Source organism: Nanorana parkeri, unplaced genomic scaffold, assembly GCF_000935625.1.
Source record: "Nanorana parkeri isolate BGI_ZX_2015 unplaced genomic scaffold, ASM93562v1 scaffold501, whole genome shotgun sequence".
NCBI lineage: Eukaryota > Metazoa > Chordata > Amphibia > Anura > Dicroglossidae > Nanorana > Nanorana parkeri.
This window is the reverse complement of record NW_017306769.1, coordinates 407,433-425,367: the sequence shown is the minus strand read 5'-3', so window position 1 is coordinate 425,367 and position 17,935 is coordinate 407,433. Positions and strand designations below refer to the sequence as shown.

Sequence of the window (17,935 nt, the reverse complement as noted above, 5' to 3'; positions counted from 1 at the left end):
GCGGAATGTCTGCATTTCTAGGGCATGTATTTTCTAATATTTTCATGCTGATTAAAAAGTAAAAGTTAATACAATTCTTGCATTCTTTCATATTATATTTTGCATACAATATTAAGCATTCACATACAGATCTGTAGATTCTTCCCATAGTGGCGATTAATATTTAACATATTAATAAGCACTTCACCAGGGATACATATGGCCCCTTCTATAAAACACAATAGATGACTGACTGAAATATAACATGTCAACATATGTTCTTCAGTGGGGAATGGTGTGAGCGTGCCGTCCACAGCTATGTCCAAGGGTTAGTGGGGATAAGGTGCTGGACCACAACCTTTTTTTAAATTTAAATAGGAGCATGATTTGGGCTTGATGGCTTGGTTCCAGCAGCTCTTCACAAAACGGGGGACCTTTCAGAGGGAGGGGATGCCCAGAATGAGAAATTCATGTGAATGAAGGCTAAAAAAAAAAAGAAGAGAGTGCCAGGTAAAAAAAAAAACCTTTATGGGCTTCACAAATGGTGACAGGAAGATATGCACAGCAAAAGTGCATCAGGGATCAGGAATCCCCCTTCATAAGGGATTAAACAACACTGATGAACTCTAAACTTACAGTACCTGCAGACAATCCTATCACTCAGGCAGGAATGGAAATCCTTGCTGTGAAAAAAATCTTTACCGGTAGTTCAGCATTTGTACAAGTCTCCAGTTATGCAGATGCCAACCCACATACACTTTATTATTTAAGAGGGGGTCCAAAAAATGAATCTCTCTCCCAAATCCTCTATGTTTGATTTTTTTTAAGGTGGCAAAAAAAGAGAATTTTTTTTTACTTATTGTAAAATCAATTTTTTGGAGTTCATTAATGAACACAGTATTCAGTTATTCAGAGACAATTGGGTTATCTTGCCGCCTACAGGTAGAATAGGACACTGGCAAACAAAAAAGCAATTGGCTAGCCAGATATAACTTCTTCCACTCCCATCATGCTTCAGTTTTGTAGAAAAGCAGTACAAGGTGTAGGTCACAATCACAGAGGGGAGGGATCACTGTCCCGAAATGAACTCCAAGAAATGGATTTTATGGTAAGTTAAAATGATTTTTCTCATTTTTCATTTCACTCATTAAGGAACACAGGATTCAGTTATTCCGAGAAAGTTAGGTCACCCAAAATTAGTCCAGCTAGGGATGGGCAACAGTAACAAAAAACTAACAGGCTCACATAACAAAACAGTAAAACTGGGGGCAGCCTGCAGCTCAACGTGATGCCTGAAACTGGCATCAGATGAGGTCTAAGCATCCACCTGGTAAAACTTAGAGAAAGTGTGAACAAAAGACCAAGTGGGAGTCTTGCAAATTTTGGAAACAGATGCCTGATGCCAAAACACTCCATGGTAAGAAGCATTCACCGATCTAGTAGAGTGCTCTTTGACAGGAAACGTTGGAACCTTGTCCTTAAGACCATAAGCTTAAACAATGATTGATGGCTGAGAGGTAAACCCACACAGCATGACCTACATGCAGGCAGTGACAGAAAATGTCCTTTTGATGGTTCACAGAAAGATGGAAGGACAATGTCCTGGCTGAGGTGAAAAGTCAAAACCACCTTATAAAGGAAGGAGGCTCTATGCCTCAATACCACCTTATCCTTGTGTAGAATTAAACAGAGTTCTGAACAGGACTAGGCTGCCAGCCGAGATACATGCCTAGGTGAGGTGATGTCAACAAGAAACACAACCTGGTGAGTGAAAGTGGCAAGGGGAATATCCCTAATGGGACCAAGTGGTAGGGCTACAAACTGGTAGTATTGAGTGCTCACAGCAAAACGGAGATGGCGTTGATTCGCTGAAAAACTGGGGACATGCAAGTTTGCATCCTTGCTTTCCACAGGTACTAGAAACTCTGTATGGTGGAGGTAGGCTATGACAGACCTGGTGGATTCCATGCAATATTTTCGGACTCAAATGAAGACATTTAAAGACTTCAGATCCAAGATGGTGCAGATGCCTCCTTTTGGTTTTGGCTGCAAGAACAGCATGAAGGTCTGCTAGTCTGTGTGGAGACACAGGCAGGCTGGACAACATGAAGCAGGTAGGGGGCAGAGAACAAAACTCTAGCTTGTGGCTTCTGGAAACCACGTCTCTTACCAAGGCATCTGAGATGCTTTCTAAGTGTCTGCAAAAAGCCAACAGATGTCCCCCCACTTTAGAAAGTGGGGACACACCATCAGGCCAAAGAAGACTTTTATGAGGGTGTGGGAGCTTTAAGGGCTCAGAGTTTGTGAATGAACTGGGCCCCTGGCTTAGGTTTTGGCCTTGGAGGTGGAAGCTTTGGAGTAACAAAATGAACTGTCCTTGGTCTCAGAGATGGGAGGAGGCTTTCCAGTTTGTGAGTTAGGCTTATTTGCTGGGGTAAATCATACTTTTACTCCAGTGACATGCTTTATGAGGGTGTCCAAAGAGACATTCACCATCAGCAGGCACGTGCACAAAAAGTTTTGATAGTCTTGGGGACCTGCACAAGCAGAGCCCAGTTTGCCACATTTCTGGCAAACTCCACAATCTTCAGTGCAGTGGGTCCTGAAACAGTCTCCAAAGCTACTGCTGGAGATACACTGTTCCCAAAAGCTGCATAAAAAGCCCAGCTCTGCAGCAGGTAGATGGAGTCTTGATTAAGGAAAAATAATCTTGAAAAAGAGAAAATGTCTACTAAAAATGGTTAAACTTTTCTTAGTCAAGAAAAGTTGTTCATCCTCCTAGGACACTAATAAAAAAACTGAAGCATGATGGCAGTGGAAGGGGTTTATACTTGGCTGGCCAAAGGCTTGAGCGATTTCCTGCACAGAGGCCTTCACTAGAGAGTGAGAGGTAAGCAGCCCCTGGAAAAGAATCACCTAGCCTAGGCAGAAATTTGGCAGAAGGTCTGGAGATCCCTGGTCCTGGCAACAAACGTGTCCAGCTTACTGTTGAATGCCAGGAAGTCCATGCCCAGTATCCCAAAACACCACTAGGTTAAGGAGCAATTCTACAGGATACAGATGTTAACTGAGAAAGTATGCCTAACAATTTTCCACGCCTGGGATTTGCACAGCAAACATGGCTAGGGCATGAAATTCTGCTCAAGCCAGGATAAGGTCTGCTTCCCTTTGAGCTGTGTTGTCCAACTGAGTCCTGGTCAGCATTTAGGGGATAAACTATCCTGAGATACAAAATACTGGTTGAGAGATGGCCAAGTCCCTTGAACAGAGGGGTTGCCAGGACTCCTCCCAGTATGAAAGGCTGGCATCCATTGTGAGAGTACCTTACAGACCATTGGGAGAAATGATTTTCCATGTTCCAATCATGGGTCGGAGATCCACCACGATAGGTCAAACTTGGTCTTCGTGGGCAAGTTAATGGGCAGGTCCAGGAACTGAGCTGGCTAGCAGCTTATTTAAAGTGACAGTTAGCACTCCCATTAAGATCAGTGTTTGACATTCCCAACACCATTCCAATGTTGAGAAATGGTCCCCCGAAGTACGCTGGAAAACAAACACTTCCAGGTGTATCCACACATAATAGACCAATTGATATTAATTGGCAATCAACATTGCTTAGCAGAACTTTTGCTTCCTATTATCCTTAAAGCTGAAGTTGAATCTGCTTAATATTTGCATTCCTTGGTTTTCTTCCCTCCCCACTTTAATCAACATGCTAATGACATTTTTAAATAAAACCTTGTTTCGATTGCATACCTTATTTTAGACCCAGTAATATCATATCACTGCGTCTCTGTGCATCTTTATGCAATGCAGATAATGGCTGGTGGGAGGGGCCAGAAGGGTGCTTTTACATTGCTTCCTGAAAACATTACAGCACCCTGCCTCTGTACTCCTCTGAAGAGCCCTCAGCTCTGATGCAAGCAGTCGCCTGGCTCCTGGAAGGAATTATGCAAATATCAAAATGCCTTGATGAGTGGTTGTCATTCTGGAGGAGTGGACATTCCTAGGCATGCTGGATTTACTTTCTTTCTCAGTTTCTGCAACAGGAAACTCTGACTGTCCCCATAGAAAGACTTCAGCTTACAACTAATAATGAGATCTTCCAGTACAGTACAGACAGGGTTAATTATATTATTAACCTCCCATACCCCTTGTATTCCAAAGCAAAACTCAGTACAGAGAACAACTTTTCTTTAAGAAATGAGAATGTTTTGTGCAAGCAGCAATGTATTTTTTTATTTTAAGTGCTATGTGAATAAGAAACATATGAAAATATAAAATAGTTGTTATCCCTAACTGGCTGCAAAAATGGAAATACAGTTTAAGGTGAGAAGAAAGCCAAGGATAAAAAGTGTAGAGAAGTCTCCCAAAGTTGGACCCTTCCCCATTGTATTCAAAACGTAGAAAAGGTTTTGCCTGGAATTCAGCTTTCGTAAATCATTTCAATGATAAAATGCAAATATGCTATTGCAGAATGTTGTCACAAATCATTATGAGGCAAAGGTATTATTCCAAGGGCCTGCTCCTACACAGAAATAGTGATGTCCCAGTGGAGCTTATCTTTTTGGAAAATACTGAGCAACACTTGTACAATGTGCTAGTATTGTGATCCTATGAAGCCCACCACCTTTCTATAAATACCAATGTGGCATGGAGGGAACCCTGCTGCCCTACCAAAGTATAATTTCCTAACACTTGTTGATAGAAAAGTATACATCTGTTTATATATACTGAAACATGACAAACATTACAGAAATAGATGTTCTCCAGTTAAAAAATCCCCCATTACTATACGTGTGTGTGCAGCTGACCCTGTGATGATCTCTGCATCTGACTGAAGAACAATAAGAACCAAATGCAAGGCTCTACGCCATGCCTCCAGCTTTGGGATCACATTATCAAACACAGTGGGTCTATGTGATGAGGGACGTTCTTGACCATCAACTGAAACAAGTTTTCTGACATATTCATTTAAAATATATGAAGAAGGAGAAGGAAAATCTCTAATGACCTTTAGTTCATTTTCTATGAAAGTCATGGCTTCCAGCTCTGAAGAATAGTCACCCATATTACAGAGAAGAACGGAAAGATATTTATAGAAACCATCAGCAAGGCACTTGTATATATAACCTTTGTAATGTATGGCAGTGGTAGAAAGCCATGATGAGGGATAAGTTCCTTTACTGGCTGAAACAAACGTTCCAACAATTCCTTCAAGTTTTCTAAGATGGCTGAGACACAACAGTTCAACTGCACCGCCACCAGGAAACACTTTCTGGTCATAAAGGGCGTGATGTATTCTATAAGTGCAGGCCCAAAATTCATCTTCCATTAATTCCTCTTTTGCTGGCAATCTGCAACTTATAACAGCGGTGACAAGATTCAAACCTTTTGCCCTGAGGTTAACAGCAATGCTCTGACTGCATTCTATAATGTTCTTCCCCCGCATACATATACTTACATACACATTGCAGCCTATGCTGTTGTAATTAATCTGTGTTAGGTAAGTCACAGGTTCTGCTCCTGTGCATTCACTGAATGCCTGCAGAACATATTGTCTTACGTGAGGGATAACCAGAATACCTCTACAACTGCACTGCATCATAAACTCTTGACAGACATCACCCGCCACTAAAATTACATCAATACCAGCTTGAATCACTTTTCTACAAACATTACTTATCCATGAGTGATCATGTCCACTACTTTTAAACTCCGCTATTGACCTTACATTTGTTGCCTTATTGAAGCCTACATGTCTAAAATTCTCAGCCACTTCTCCATCCACAAGAAGGGCTTTCAAAGATTTGCCTTCTAAGTTCTTGACCATAGCATAATTCTCTGCTGTCACTAAAGTAGTGTACCCAAAGAAAGCATTCGAGAACGCCTCCGAGTGACCTTTTAAAAAACAAAGTTCAAGCCTTGATGCCTGAAAGAGATTTTTAGTGACAGATTTTGCCTCAGTGCTTTCACAGAGATGAAGAACGGCCTCTTCCACAAGACTCATGGTTTCTGAATTTCCATGACTTAAAGATCGTGTTAAATCCATTAAAGTATGATTATTGGTGGGAAGTGTTGATCCTGAACTGTGAAAACAGCTTCTGTTTGAGACTGAGAAGTGTCTGCTATGAGAGAGCCTATTCATTTGACAAGCCTGGCCTCTAAAACCTCCTGGATGAGTAAATTGCATATGCATCCTGTTTTCAGGCAGGTCATTTGAATGATGAAAACCAGATGTAACAACAGGTCGATCTGTGCAGGAAACGGAGTGAGATTTGCTACTTGGCATACAAGCATTACTTCCCTCTCTTTCAAGTATCTGGTTATTTAGATTTAGTTTAGTTATAAGGACATTATCAAGTTTTATGTGTAAAGATTCAACAATTTCAATACAAGAGTTAAGTCCTTCTAGCATTATTGAAACAATTAGTGAAACAGGAACCCCTTGGTGAAGACATTCCAATACAGCTTTGCTCCAAGCTCCAATGAGAAAAAACAATGAGGTTGTACCAGTTCTGTATATTTTATGGTGGGCTTGAATAGTTTCATAAAGAAGTTGACCAACTGCACCTGTCAAGTCTAGATTCGCCAGAAGTCGAAGTGCTGAGCACGTTAGAATACTCTCTTGGGTATCTTGGTCGTAAATAAACTTGTATGACTTGAGAGGTCCAAGGAAGGACTTTGCTGAAGACGACAGGTCGCATAACTCTTCAAGTCCTATGTGGGCTCTGATGTTCATAGCAGTCATTATATGGCTTGCAACAGATTCCTGTGATTAAACGGAACACAATTATTAAACACAACTTTTTCGGCTTTTTGATTTTACAGGATTTTCTATCACTATTATTATTTTGAATCCACTTCATTTAAAAGTGCTTTCAAGGATAACTGGCTGATCAGTCAAGCACAGACTACCGGTTGCCTGGGACCTCAAGCTATTTCTGATGCAAAACAAATCATCCCTAAGGAAACGTCCCCCCCTGTTTATTCTTAGTTGGTCTCTTACCTAGATATGCCTTTACCAGCACCAGTGCGACTTCCCAGAATAAATGTTTGAATGTACAGTGACTTAGGCCCCTTTCAAATGGACTGATCGGGGGGTGGCCTCTGTGCATGAATCCCTTCCTGATTGGAGCAGTACAGAGTAGATGTCACTGCTGTGACACATGTCTGTCCAGTTTCTTCCTCCATTTTGCGATGGAGGAAAAAAATTCAATGACTGGACCCCATGTCAGTCTTTAGAAAATTGGATGCAATCATATATGTGTCTGTTTACATCAGATTACCCCTGACCTGGCACGATCAGGTCCAGTGACACATTTTAGATCATGTGGTTGCATTGGTGAGGAAGGGGCGTATTTTGGAGATGTTACGAAGGTGAAGGCGGCAGGATTTGGATAGTGATTGGATGTGGGGCAGAAAGGTGAGCTCATAGCCCAGAATTACACCTAGCACCTTGGCATGGGGGGGGGGAGGAGGGATAGTTGTGTTATCAATCTCAAGGGGAACGTTAAGGGAAGGTGCAGTTTTTGAATTCTAAAATGTCAGCTACAATAAAGTTACTCTCATACACTGTGGTTAGCTGCATATATAAGAAATATAATCACTTAGGCTGGGTTCACACCTAGGCGTATTACGCATGCACGTCTGTCGCGCGACCGTCACACGGTTCTTTTTTTACCGCGATTTGCGGTAAAAAAATCGCGCGACCGTCGCGCGATTCCGAAGGCTACTTGGCTGTATCCCAATGGAAAACGCCCTCCAAAACGGCCCAAAGAAGTACATGTACTTGTTTGGGCGTCAGCCGTTTTGTAGGGCGTTCAGACGGGCGGAAATACGGAAAGGTGTGAACCATACCCATAGAAAACAATGGGATTTTCATGGTTGTACGTTTTGTAGAGCGTTCATAGAGCGTTGAACGCCCGACAAAACGGAAAGGTGTGAACGGGGCCTTACCAAACATACCTATAGCACGAGGAGTAAAAGGCTAATGGAACACATTTGGGGGTCTCTGGGTAGTGGGTAGCCCCACTGCAAGGGTTAGTTTTTATTCTTTAACTTTGATACCATTACTTCAATAGCTGCACCTGTGGATTTTATTTTAAAAAACACACTAACATCCACATGCAAACCAGCCATGTATTAATAAATGGGAGTTCTGTCCAATGCAATCAGTTACCTGCCCTTTCTGCTGGACCACCTCCCCTCGCCCACACCAAGCTAGCTTAGCATACTAGTTGCTGCATTTTGCGAAGTACAGCGCTATTTTCCCTATGGCAGAAAGGTTTTCTCCCATTTTATTGGCACAATTACATGCAGTAAATGATGTGGACAAGCACAGGTGTAACACCAGCGAAAACAGTTTTCAGCGTGCTGCTTGCCGGTACTGACCTGCACGGCACAACCACACGCGCTAATCCATTCATCCCAACAACACCGTCCTCCATGCTAAAACCAGACTACGCCCCTGGACCCCATAAGGAAGCAGGGACCTTGTGGTACGCTTGAGAAGAGATAGGCGTGGCCGCCGTCCCAGGCCTGCGCGCCGAGTGGGCGGAGCGTTGCTATGGACACGCTCTAATGAGCGTCTGTTGTGTAAACGTTCTTCTGGTATGGCGGGCAGAACGGCGGGCGCCCATTGTTGCTGTGCTGTTGCAGGGCGCTGCACCTAGACGTAAACACGAGGGACGGGGCGGGAGCCGCAGCTCCAGGCGCCTCCCCAGTGTGTGTTGGTGGCCGTAACCCAGTAACAGAGTGTCCCTGCAGCCAGAGCTAGGAGGTCTGCCCGGTACATTGTGAGAAGAGCTGCTCTTCAGGAAATGGTAGGTCTGCTCACCGGCATCCCCGGATTAGAAGTACATTGTGGTAATGGCCAGCAGCCTGTCTGTAAATCTGATTAGATTGCTTCGTCACGATGGCTGCCTTCAATTCGGCCATATTCAGAGGGTCTCCCTCATTATCTGCTTCATCAAGATATACGATTACATTGGTGGAAAACTGCATGGGTAGAAAACGGGTAGTTGGGTGATATTATGTAGAATTTAAAGGTATCTGTTTGATAAAGATGACGTCATTAGAGACAAACATTAGTGTCAGCTCACATGTCATCAATTTCTCTATGCACACCGGCATCTGATGTAGGCCAGGGACTCCTATGAATATTTATTATATGATTCTCCATATTCCAGGGAAGGGTGCAGGTTGTTATCACATACAGGATGTTGTCAAACATTTTAGATGTAAAAAAATGATATATTATACACACACCAGCGGCATCACCAGGCTGGGTCTCACCCTCTGCGCGTGTCATTACGTATACACATGATGTCATTACCCACATGCGTAATGATGTCACATGCACTGCCGACATTCATCACTAAGAGAGGAGGGGATGTTCATCAAGTGGGATAAGGCATGCTGCTGGGTCCCCTCCTCTTTCGTGCAGCTCTCAGTCCATGGTCGAGTCCCCGACTCTTCAGACATTGTCGTTTTGGTGTCACCTGGTGCGGCCCGCACCCCCCTTGTGAAGATATTGCTATGCACAACAAGGGGAATTTACTAAGACTGGAGCAGACATAATAACCAATCAGCTTTTATCTTTCATTTTCAAAGCTTAACTAAGCAAGAATCTGATTTTTGATGGTTACTATCCACAGATGCTTTAGTCGATTTCCCCTGATATGTTTGAGAGTATAATAAAATAACATATAGCTTGCAATATAATACTATTGGATCACTTTGAGCCACACAGGATATTTTTGTTTAAATAGACTGCTCAAATTTGAATCCTGCAGGCACCCTTCCGTTCCAAAAAAAGTAGATTTTTCAATCGACTTTAGTCGATGGCGGAAAATTGTCATCTGAGCAATGACTGCAGCCAATCAGCTGCAATCACTTTTTCAGGTTTTCTGACACCCCCTGGCATCAGTTCTCAGAATACAATAGCCCTGTAGAGGAATGTCCCATGTTCATGCTGTTTAACATGGATGGGGGTATTGAGAGGTTTTCTTTTATCTCATTAGCCCGGTGGAGCTGAATGAGAACAAACTTCTGGTGTATGGCCAGCTTTAGCTTGCTAGGAGCTACCGGTCTTCTTCTTTAACCCATAAAGCATGCCTGGCATAACCGCGCCTGTAATCCCCTCCTGCAGCTATGTTTGTCTTTGTATGCACAGTATTCCATGGCTCACACAAGCTATTCAGGCAGGTCAGTAAGTACGGTAGTTGGTAGGGGTGCTGTAGATGCAACCAATCGAGCAGTCTGTCATATAGTTGCCAGGAGTTATTGATCCTCAAGGGATGAGTCATGGAGCCGTTCTTTCCAAGTCAGCAGAGCATCAGTACACCACTATAAATGAGCATAGCACACCACTGAATCAGTATGGGATCCTCCTCATCAGTATTTGGTGATTCCCACACAGTTCATACCCCGCGTTTGTTTATTCCACCCGTCCGACCAATGTATCCTGGAATGATGGTAAACTGTTCTCCTACAAAGGCTGAATTCTAGATTTCAGAAGTGGTACTTGTATTCATGGATGCATGGGTTCTGTTAATCATTGTCTCGTATACAAAGCACACAACTGAATTGCGGATCAGAGGATCAGTCTTTACCTTTTTAAAGCAGTGACCGAGCTTCAGGTTGTAACCGCATGAAGAGCGGGCTGGGTCTTGTATCTCCATCAGCTGTGACTCCTCAGCCTGCCAGAGAAACTTATCTTAACAATAAAGATCCAATGATTTACCTTTTTTTATTTACAAGAGAGCAATGTGTACGACCATTACTGCCTAGAACGTGGCCAGTGATTGTGAAATAACAGCAGAGGGTTTTCATTATTTTATTTTCTTGTTTAAGGCAACAGTGCGAAGACCTGGCCTGGGTGCTGCCCAACGCAAGAAAACTGGCGCAAAGCCCGAATTAACGGAAGAACAAAAGCAAGAAATCCGTGAAGCCTTTGACTTGTTTGATACAGATGGAACTGGCACAATTGATGTCAAGGAACTGAAGGTAAGAATCTGATTCTCCAAATGCAGTCTGTTAGTGTTGTTTAGAAATGTAGAGCTGCAGCTAACGATTATTTTCAAAATCAATTAGTTAGCCGATTATTAAGTCCGATTAATCGGTTAATCAGATAAAAAATAAAAAAAATGTTAAATGGCCCCAGTGATGGGTCTACTAGTTTGTATTGAGATTGCAGTCCATAACAGGAGCAAGCTTGGAGCGGTGGAAGTAAAAGAGAAAAAAAAATAGTGTGGTGTGCAATATAGTGAAATGAAAAGTGTAAAATTATACAGCAATGAATGCAGAATGGCGTAGGCTCTAGAGCCATGGTTCTCAACTGGTGGGTCGTGACCCAAAAGTGGGTCTCGGCCCCATGTCCAGTGGGTCGCCAGATGCCTTCCACTTTTCTAGGTGAGAGTATCCTTGTCCTCCCCTTAGAGAAGCACTGTCAGTTCTCGCACCGAGCAGCCATTCAAAAATATGAACTTGAGGTGGGGCTATGGCCGCGAGGGAGCTCCATCCATACCTGCATTGCTTACAGCTCATCACCTTCTGGCTCCCGGCACCTCTACGGGCACACACGGGAGCTTTACAAGCAATACACATATGGATGTAGCTCCATCACAGCTCAGCAGCCCACACTGGACCCCAGGTTGAGGATCCACTCCAATTTGCATAATGGCAACCCAAACACACCTCCTGCCCACAGTTCGATCGCCTGCACCGGAAAGCGCAGTACCGCAACAGGGAACATTGCAGTGCAACTTGGGTCGCGACTTAATGACCGAGGACAAATGTGGGTCCCGAGGTTAAACAGGTTGAGAACCACTGCTCTAGAGGACTACAAATCCCAGTAATACATTATACAGCACAATACAGAATACCACCAGTTGCTTACTTGAGCAGTCTTCCAGCAACTTGCTTCTGAGATCGGGCCTGTCTATTGGTGGCTGCCATCCGCCCACACCTGCTCCTCCTTACTTCTTCTCTCCGCGTCCGTGTGCCAATCGTGGATTTGGGCGGGCGAATCTGGCAGCGGCGAGCGTGAGGTGGGGAGGTGGTGTGGCGCGCAGCGTGTGTGGAGCCGTGAACAGGGCCAACCAATAGGAATCCGATTAATCGATGATTGAAAAAGTTGACAACTTTTTCAATCATCGATTTATAATCGATTATGTCGATTAGTTGTTGCAGCCCTATAGAAATGAGAACTGCGTTCCAACTCACAGAGTGCTGAGGAGGGATTCTGCCAGAATGAATAAGAATATTATTATTATTACTATTCTTCAGGATTTATAGAACACCGGCAGTTTGCCCAGCACTTTACAATATAAGGATGACATGATAGTTAGGAGCTTAGTCTAAAAGGGGAGGGGCAAGTGATACAAAAGGTGCCCTCCGTGGGGGAATGAGTTGCTTGAGAAAGTGATAGTTCAGCGGGTAGGTAGAGGTGGGATAAGTTTCACTAAAGAGATGAGTTTTCAGGGAATTCTATATTTGCACAAAATTAAGCTGGCCATACGAGGGGGGAACTGAGGCCGGTTCTTGATGAACTTGCTGAAATTCTCTCCGACGGTGGCCCTGTTGGCATCCTCCTATCTGACATCTGGGCCAAAAAATGTCAGTTGAACAGTGACTGCAGCCAATCGGATTCAGTCACCGTTTGGGTATTCTGACAGGGGCACACCCACTGCTGTCCAAATACAATAGCCTGTTGAGCATGGATGGAGGAATCGGGAAGAACAAAAGAAAAACAAATCTACTAGTGTATGGCTGGCTTTTGATAGAACAATACATGCCTTCAAACCGCCATGGGTTGCTGTGCCACATTTGTGTGTAATGGGTTGTATGAGGGGACCTGATGGGGCTTTTCTACCACCCCTCCATCTTTCTGTTCAGCCATTTTCTGTTCAGTTCAGCTGTCTAAAGCATGGCGCCTATAAAGCAGATTTGAGCCAGGGTATGCTACTTTCTAAAAGCAGAACCATAATGGTTTTGGATCAGCTTGACTTTTAGAATGTGTTTTTCAGTTTTTAAACGCATGTTTATACCCTGTGCTTCCATGACCCTGGTGTTGCAGAACGTCATGTGTTTTCTAAAGAGCGAGCACAGCACTAGCTGTTTGCTTTGAGACTGGTTATTTCTAATTGAGGATCTGTATTGCGCCCATAGAGAAATGAGATAAGAAGTTATCACTCCACAGCTGTTTTAGGTAGTTAAAGCATGAACTCTGTAAACCCATATGCAAAACACCCAGATAATAGGAGTATTTGTAGTGCACATATTACTCTTCAGAGCCTCGCCTCCCTATGCTTAACCGTTTCATACCATATACTTGCCCAAACAACATGTTTATTTTTTACTTTCAAGTAGCTTCATAATGCCACATCACCTTTCTCAGTGACGTGCAGTAAGCTTTGTGCTGAGTGAGGCATTGCCATTGGTCCGAGCCATCCACAGAGCTGAAGCCTCTAACACAGAGTAGAGGCTGTTGCATCTCTGGCCTCACTATGTTAGGTTACACAAAGCAGTGGGGAAGCCTGCTGCTGTGTAACCTAACTTAGATGTTGGTTTTGGGTGCATATTTCCTGACCTTTTAGCCCTTGTTCACACCAAGCACATTCCAAGAGCAGAGCAGTTACAGACCGGATCAAAACTGCGTCCAATGTATTCCAATGGTATTTTGGGCTCTAGTTCACACCGCAGCGTTCAGTTCCAGAGCATGTAAAAACGCATGCAAACACCCTGGAACGCACTAAAAGCCCATTCTAAACTTTAAAATTTTTATTTTTTTACCAAAAATGTAGCACAACCCACTGCACTGCATGTGCAGAAACTCATGCAGATCTGGTCTGCATTGGTGGGAACAAGGCCTTAGTGGTCTTTGTGTCTTCAATGTCACTGCCCATGTAATGATTCCTTTGCATGTATACTCTATACGGATGGGAAAATTGTGACATAGCCAAAGATTGTTCAAAGTGGCATTGCATGCTGGGTTTTGTAGCTTCTTAGCAGCGTAAGATGGTATTGGAAAGTGGGGGAGGGGGTATGGAACAGTTATATAGACATCCTTGGTAATTCAGTGGAATATTATCTGCCTTCAGAGTGACCAACCCAGCAACTCATTATTGAAAGCACTCATTCTTTTTATGTTGCATATTATTGCAAGCTATACAGTTACAAGGTTAACACATACAAATATTTTTTATTTATTTTTATTAAGTCAATTACAGTTACATATGTATTTAAAAAAAAAAAAAAAGTGAGGGGGGGAATTTATCAAAACTGGGGCAGACAAAATCAGTTGCCCATGGTAACCAATCAGCATTTCTTCAGTTTGCTCAGGTAAGATTTGAAAATGAGACAGAGAAGCTGATGGGTTGCAGTACAAATCTGCTCCACATTTTGTCTGCTCCAGTTTTGATACATTTCCCCCCTGAGACTATTAATTTCTTGTAAATTTTTCTCATGTGACTGTAACCGTCTTTAGAACAATACAGATCATCGCCTGTGAAGGTTCTCATTCATCCAGGTCATGGAATATCTGTAGAAAATAAATCGAAGCAACTGGACTTGCTTTATTTTTTCTTAGAGGTTTTCAGGAAAAATACAGCAAGTCCAGTTGCTTTGATTTTTTTTTTTTTTTACTAGCACAGGCCATGATTTAGGAAACCACTATTGCTAGGTAGGAAAATTATGCCTGAGACTTGTTTTAATCTGAATGTTTTCCTGACTAGAATGGACAATTGGTTGTTTCATATTACATGCATATAAGACTTGGGGAGGGAGGCGTTTGTTTTTTCTGACCGCATTATTTCCTAATATCCAGCCATTGCAGCTTGTCTTTCCCCAGCCCCGCATTTTCAATCCTTTTAGTCTTTGGGCTCTTCAATTCTGCGCTTTTTCTCACTTGAGACAGTTGTGCTCTTGCTGCATGGAGGAAAACACCGCTTTCCCCTTGTGAAATGGGGAGCAGTTTAAGTTCAGAGATGTAAAAGTTGCAAACTATAGTTCAGGCCATGGTGTGAGCAAGGTGTTCTAAAGAAGAGCTCCAGGAAAAAAAAAATGTATTAACCCTTGTAGTGGGGTTACCCTCGCACTGCAAGGGTTAAGTGCTCGTCTTTGTCTAGGTTATAAAAAAAAAAAGTTCTACTCGCCTGATGCTCTGAGCTGGCTTGTTCTTGGACTGATCCTTCCAACCACTGCAGCGGTCCAAGGTCCCGTAAATCATCACGTTTTATACACAGTGTATAGACATGAGGACGCTGCGGAAGGTTCCAGTGCTGCACAGGAGAAGGAGACCGACAGAAGAGATCCAGCTGGCTGGCTCGGAGCTTTGACTGAGTATAACTTTATTTTAGCACTTGCAGTGCGGGGGTAGCCTCACTGCAAGGGTTAAGAAAACCTTTTCCTGTAGTTTCTTCTTTAGGAAACATACAAACATATGGCTCGTTGCCAATGCAGTGGTAGAGAGTACTGTTTACATATAGGATGCCTAAGTGTGTTGGATATGGACTGATGTACTATTTGTCCCCTCGTAGGTTGCTATGCGTGCCTTGGGTTTTGAGCCAAAGAAGGAAGAAATGAAGAAAATGATCTCTGACATTGATAAAGATGGCTCTGGCACTATTGACTTTGAAGATTTCTTAGCTCTAATGACACAGAAAATGGTAAGTGCCGCAGTTCCTTCTGCTTATCACTTCATGTGAATTATTGAATGCTTACTCCGGTCTTATTCCATGATTGCCAGAGTGAGAAGGACTCTAAAGAGGAAATCATGAAGGCTTTTCGACTGTTTGATGATGACGGCACAGGAAAAATTTCCTTCAAAAACTTGAAGAGGGTTGCCAAGGAGTTGGGAGAGAACCTTACTGATGAGGAATTGCAGGTATTTCAAAAAATAAGATATTTACTTAAAGCAAACTGGTGCTTTGTCCATGTAAACCAACAGGTTGACTCGAATGCCTGCCTCCTGCATATACCGTTTTTCCCTTTGCTCTCCCACTGCTCCAACTTGCTGGAGCAAAGAGACGTACCCAGTGCTTCAGGTACTGGTAGCATGTAACTTTCTCCCTTTTTCACAACAGTGATTCAAGTACCCAATGCTGCAGATTCTAGGCCTTTTGATTGTGTGGGGTTTCTCCCCCCCCCACTCTGACCAGAATTACTTGGTGCTTAGACAGGGCTTTGTTTTTTTACATCAACAGGAGAGCAATAGGAAGGTGGCATTTAGGTGAACTTTTTGCTTTGCCATACATGGGAGAAGCAGTATTCACAGGCATTGCCTTCTTTTATATAGGGCAGTGATGGCGAACCATTTGAGCCCAAGGGCCAAAACTGGATCACTAAACCAACTTATGTACCTTTAAAGTGCCAACCCTGCAATTAGGCCTTAATACTCTCAGGGGGGCTCTGCGGTTCTAAGGTTGTCTGTATGGGCTCTCGGGGCGGCCTGTATGGGCTCTCGGGGCGGCCTGCAGGGGATCAGCAGTAATGGAATGCAATAAGGCATTGGAAAAAGGTGAAAACTAGAATTGTATTTAAAACAGCGCAAATTGTTTCAGATACTTGAGATTTTGGTATACTAAATGTGAGTTTACATTCAACTTCAGTGGCATCACTCACTCCCCAAGTAACACTGTACCAGCTCTCTGCCCTCTGTGTACGCCCCTCCCACAGCGAGCCACCGTCACATGCACACAGGACATCCCATACTCCCTCCTTACTGTTGACTGACAGCGCCCTCGGTGAATCCACACATGCAGCTGTCGCCTCTCAGCCAATCGGGGCAGGCAAGGTTCTGGTTCTCATCCTAGCTTGTTGTGGGCCAAGAGGTGGCTGTGTGCTGGGAATGGTTGGTGCTGCGGGTAACTGTTCTCGCTGGAGCCCTTTGTTAATGCAGACCTGGTCACGCATGCAAGCATACAGGGTTAACTAGATACATTTGCTGCAAACCTCTTTACCTTTGCAGTCTGTTGCAATCCCTTTTGGAGATGAATATACAGGTGTCTCTAGAGGATATTTATTCTGTCATTGTTCTTGCTGCAAATTAAACTGTATGTTTGTGCTAACACTAAATGTAATGTGTTCTAGGAAATGATTGATGAAGCAGACCGCGATGGGGATGGAGAAATTAATGAACAAGAATTTCTTCGGATTATGAGAAAAACCAGCCTTTATTAGTACATAACAGGGAATGCCAACAACTACTGAGCACATACAAAAGCAGAAAGAAGGAAAGGAAACTTGCATCAAGACCTCATTTCAGGACTGGTATCCAGACAATGGATTATTTTATTACTGCATCTATGCTCTGAAATGTGCCACTATGGAAAGCAAGGCCAGACGTTCTGCACTGTTGGCCTTATTCAATAAAGAGTTCTCGTTCTTAAGTTCAATATCCAGACAGATGAAAACAAGCACTCAACCCCTTTTCCGTGCAGGCGTAGCCCCACTGCAAGGATTAAGAATAATTCTGTCTGGAGTAGCTCTTTAAGAATTGCCACTTGGAAGTCCTACTCAAGGCAAACCTTTTCTTTTTATTGTATAGGGTAGGGAAATAAAGTGCCAGAACGTTTTACTTCTTTCTGTGTCACTGTTCGTGAGATTTATCCTGACTGTTTCCCGTGTGTTGGACACAAAAGTAAGTGAGGAGTGATCTTTTGAATGGGAACACATTCGACAAAAGGAAGTTGATATAGTTGGTCCAACCCTTCCCCACATTTCTAAATTAAAGAATAAAAGTTTTAAGGATACGAAATCTACAATGTTTAGGGCCGTATGTACTTTAACCTTGTTTTGGTATACTTTGTAAATAGTATTTCAAGAAAGAAGAAAATCCTATAAGAAGGACACAGTAGATATGTTGCCCATTGCAACCAAATGGATTTTCAGCTTTCATTTTTGATTGAAGTTAATGGACAACGTTTTTATTTGCTCCTATCTGTTTTTATGA

At 43.1% G+C, this 17,935-nt stretch overlaps 2 protein-coding genes across 2 annotated transcripts; one reads left to right on the top strand and one right to left on the bottom strand.

Annotated features, from left to right (window-relative positions):
* Nucleotides 1–4,729: 4,729 nt before the first annotated feature.
* BBS12 (Bardet-Biedl syndrome 12) lies at nucleotides 4,730–6,218 on the bottom strand. The gene has a single exon (XM_018561123.1). It carries the CDS (start codon nucleotides 6,176–6,178, stop codon nucleotides 4,730–4,732), a length of 1,449 nt encoding a protein of 482 aa, XP_018416625.1. The 5' UTR covers nucleotides 6,179–6,218.
* A 2,319-nt stretch (nucleotides 6,219–8,537) lies between these two features.
* LOC108790775 (caltractin) lies at nucleotides 8,538–17,183 on the top strand. The gene is made up of 5 exons (XM_018561122.1): nucleotides 8,538–8,804; nucleotides 10,837–10,989; nucleotides 15,522–15,650; nucleotides 15,731–15,868; nucleotides 17,074–17,183. Exons 1-5 carry the CDS (start codon nucleotides 8,802–8,804, stop codon nucleotides 17,161–17,163), a joined length of 513 nt encoding a protein of 170 aa, XP_018416624.1. The 5' UTR covers nucleotides 8,538–8,801; the 3' UTR covers nucleotides 17,164–17,183.
* Nucleotides 17,184–17,935: the final 752 nt, after the last annotated feature.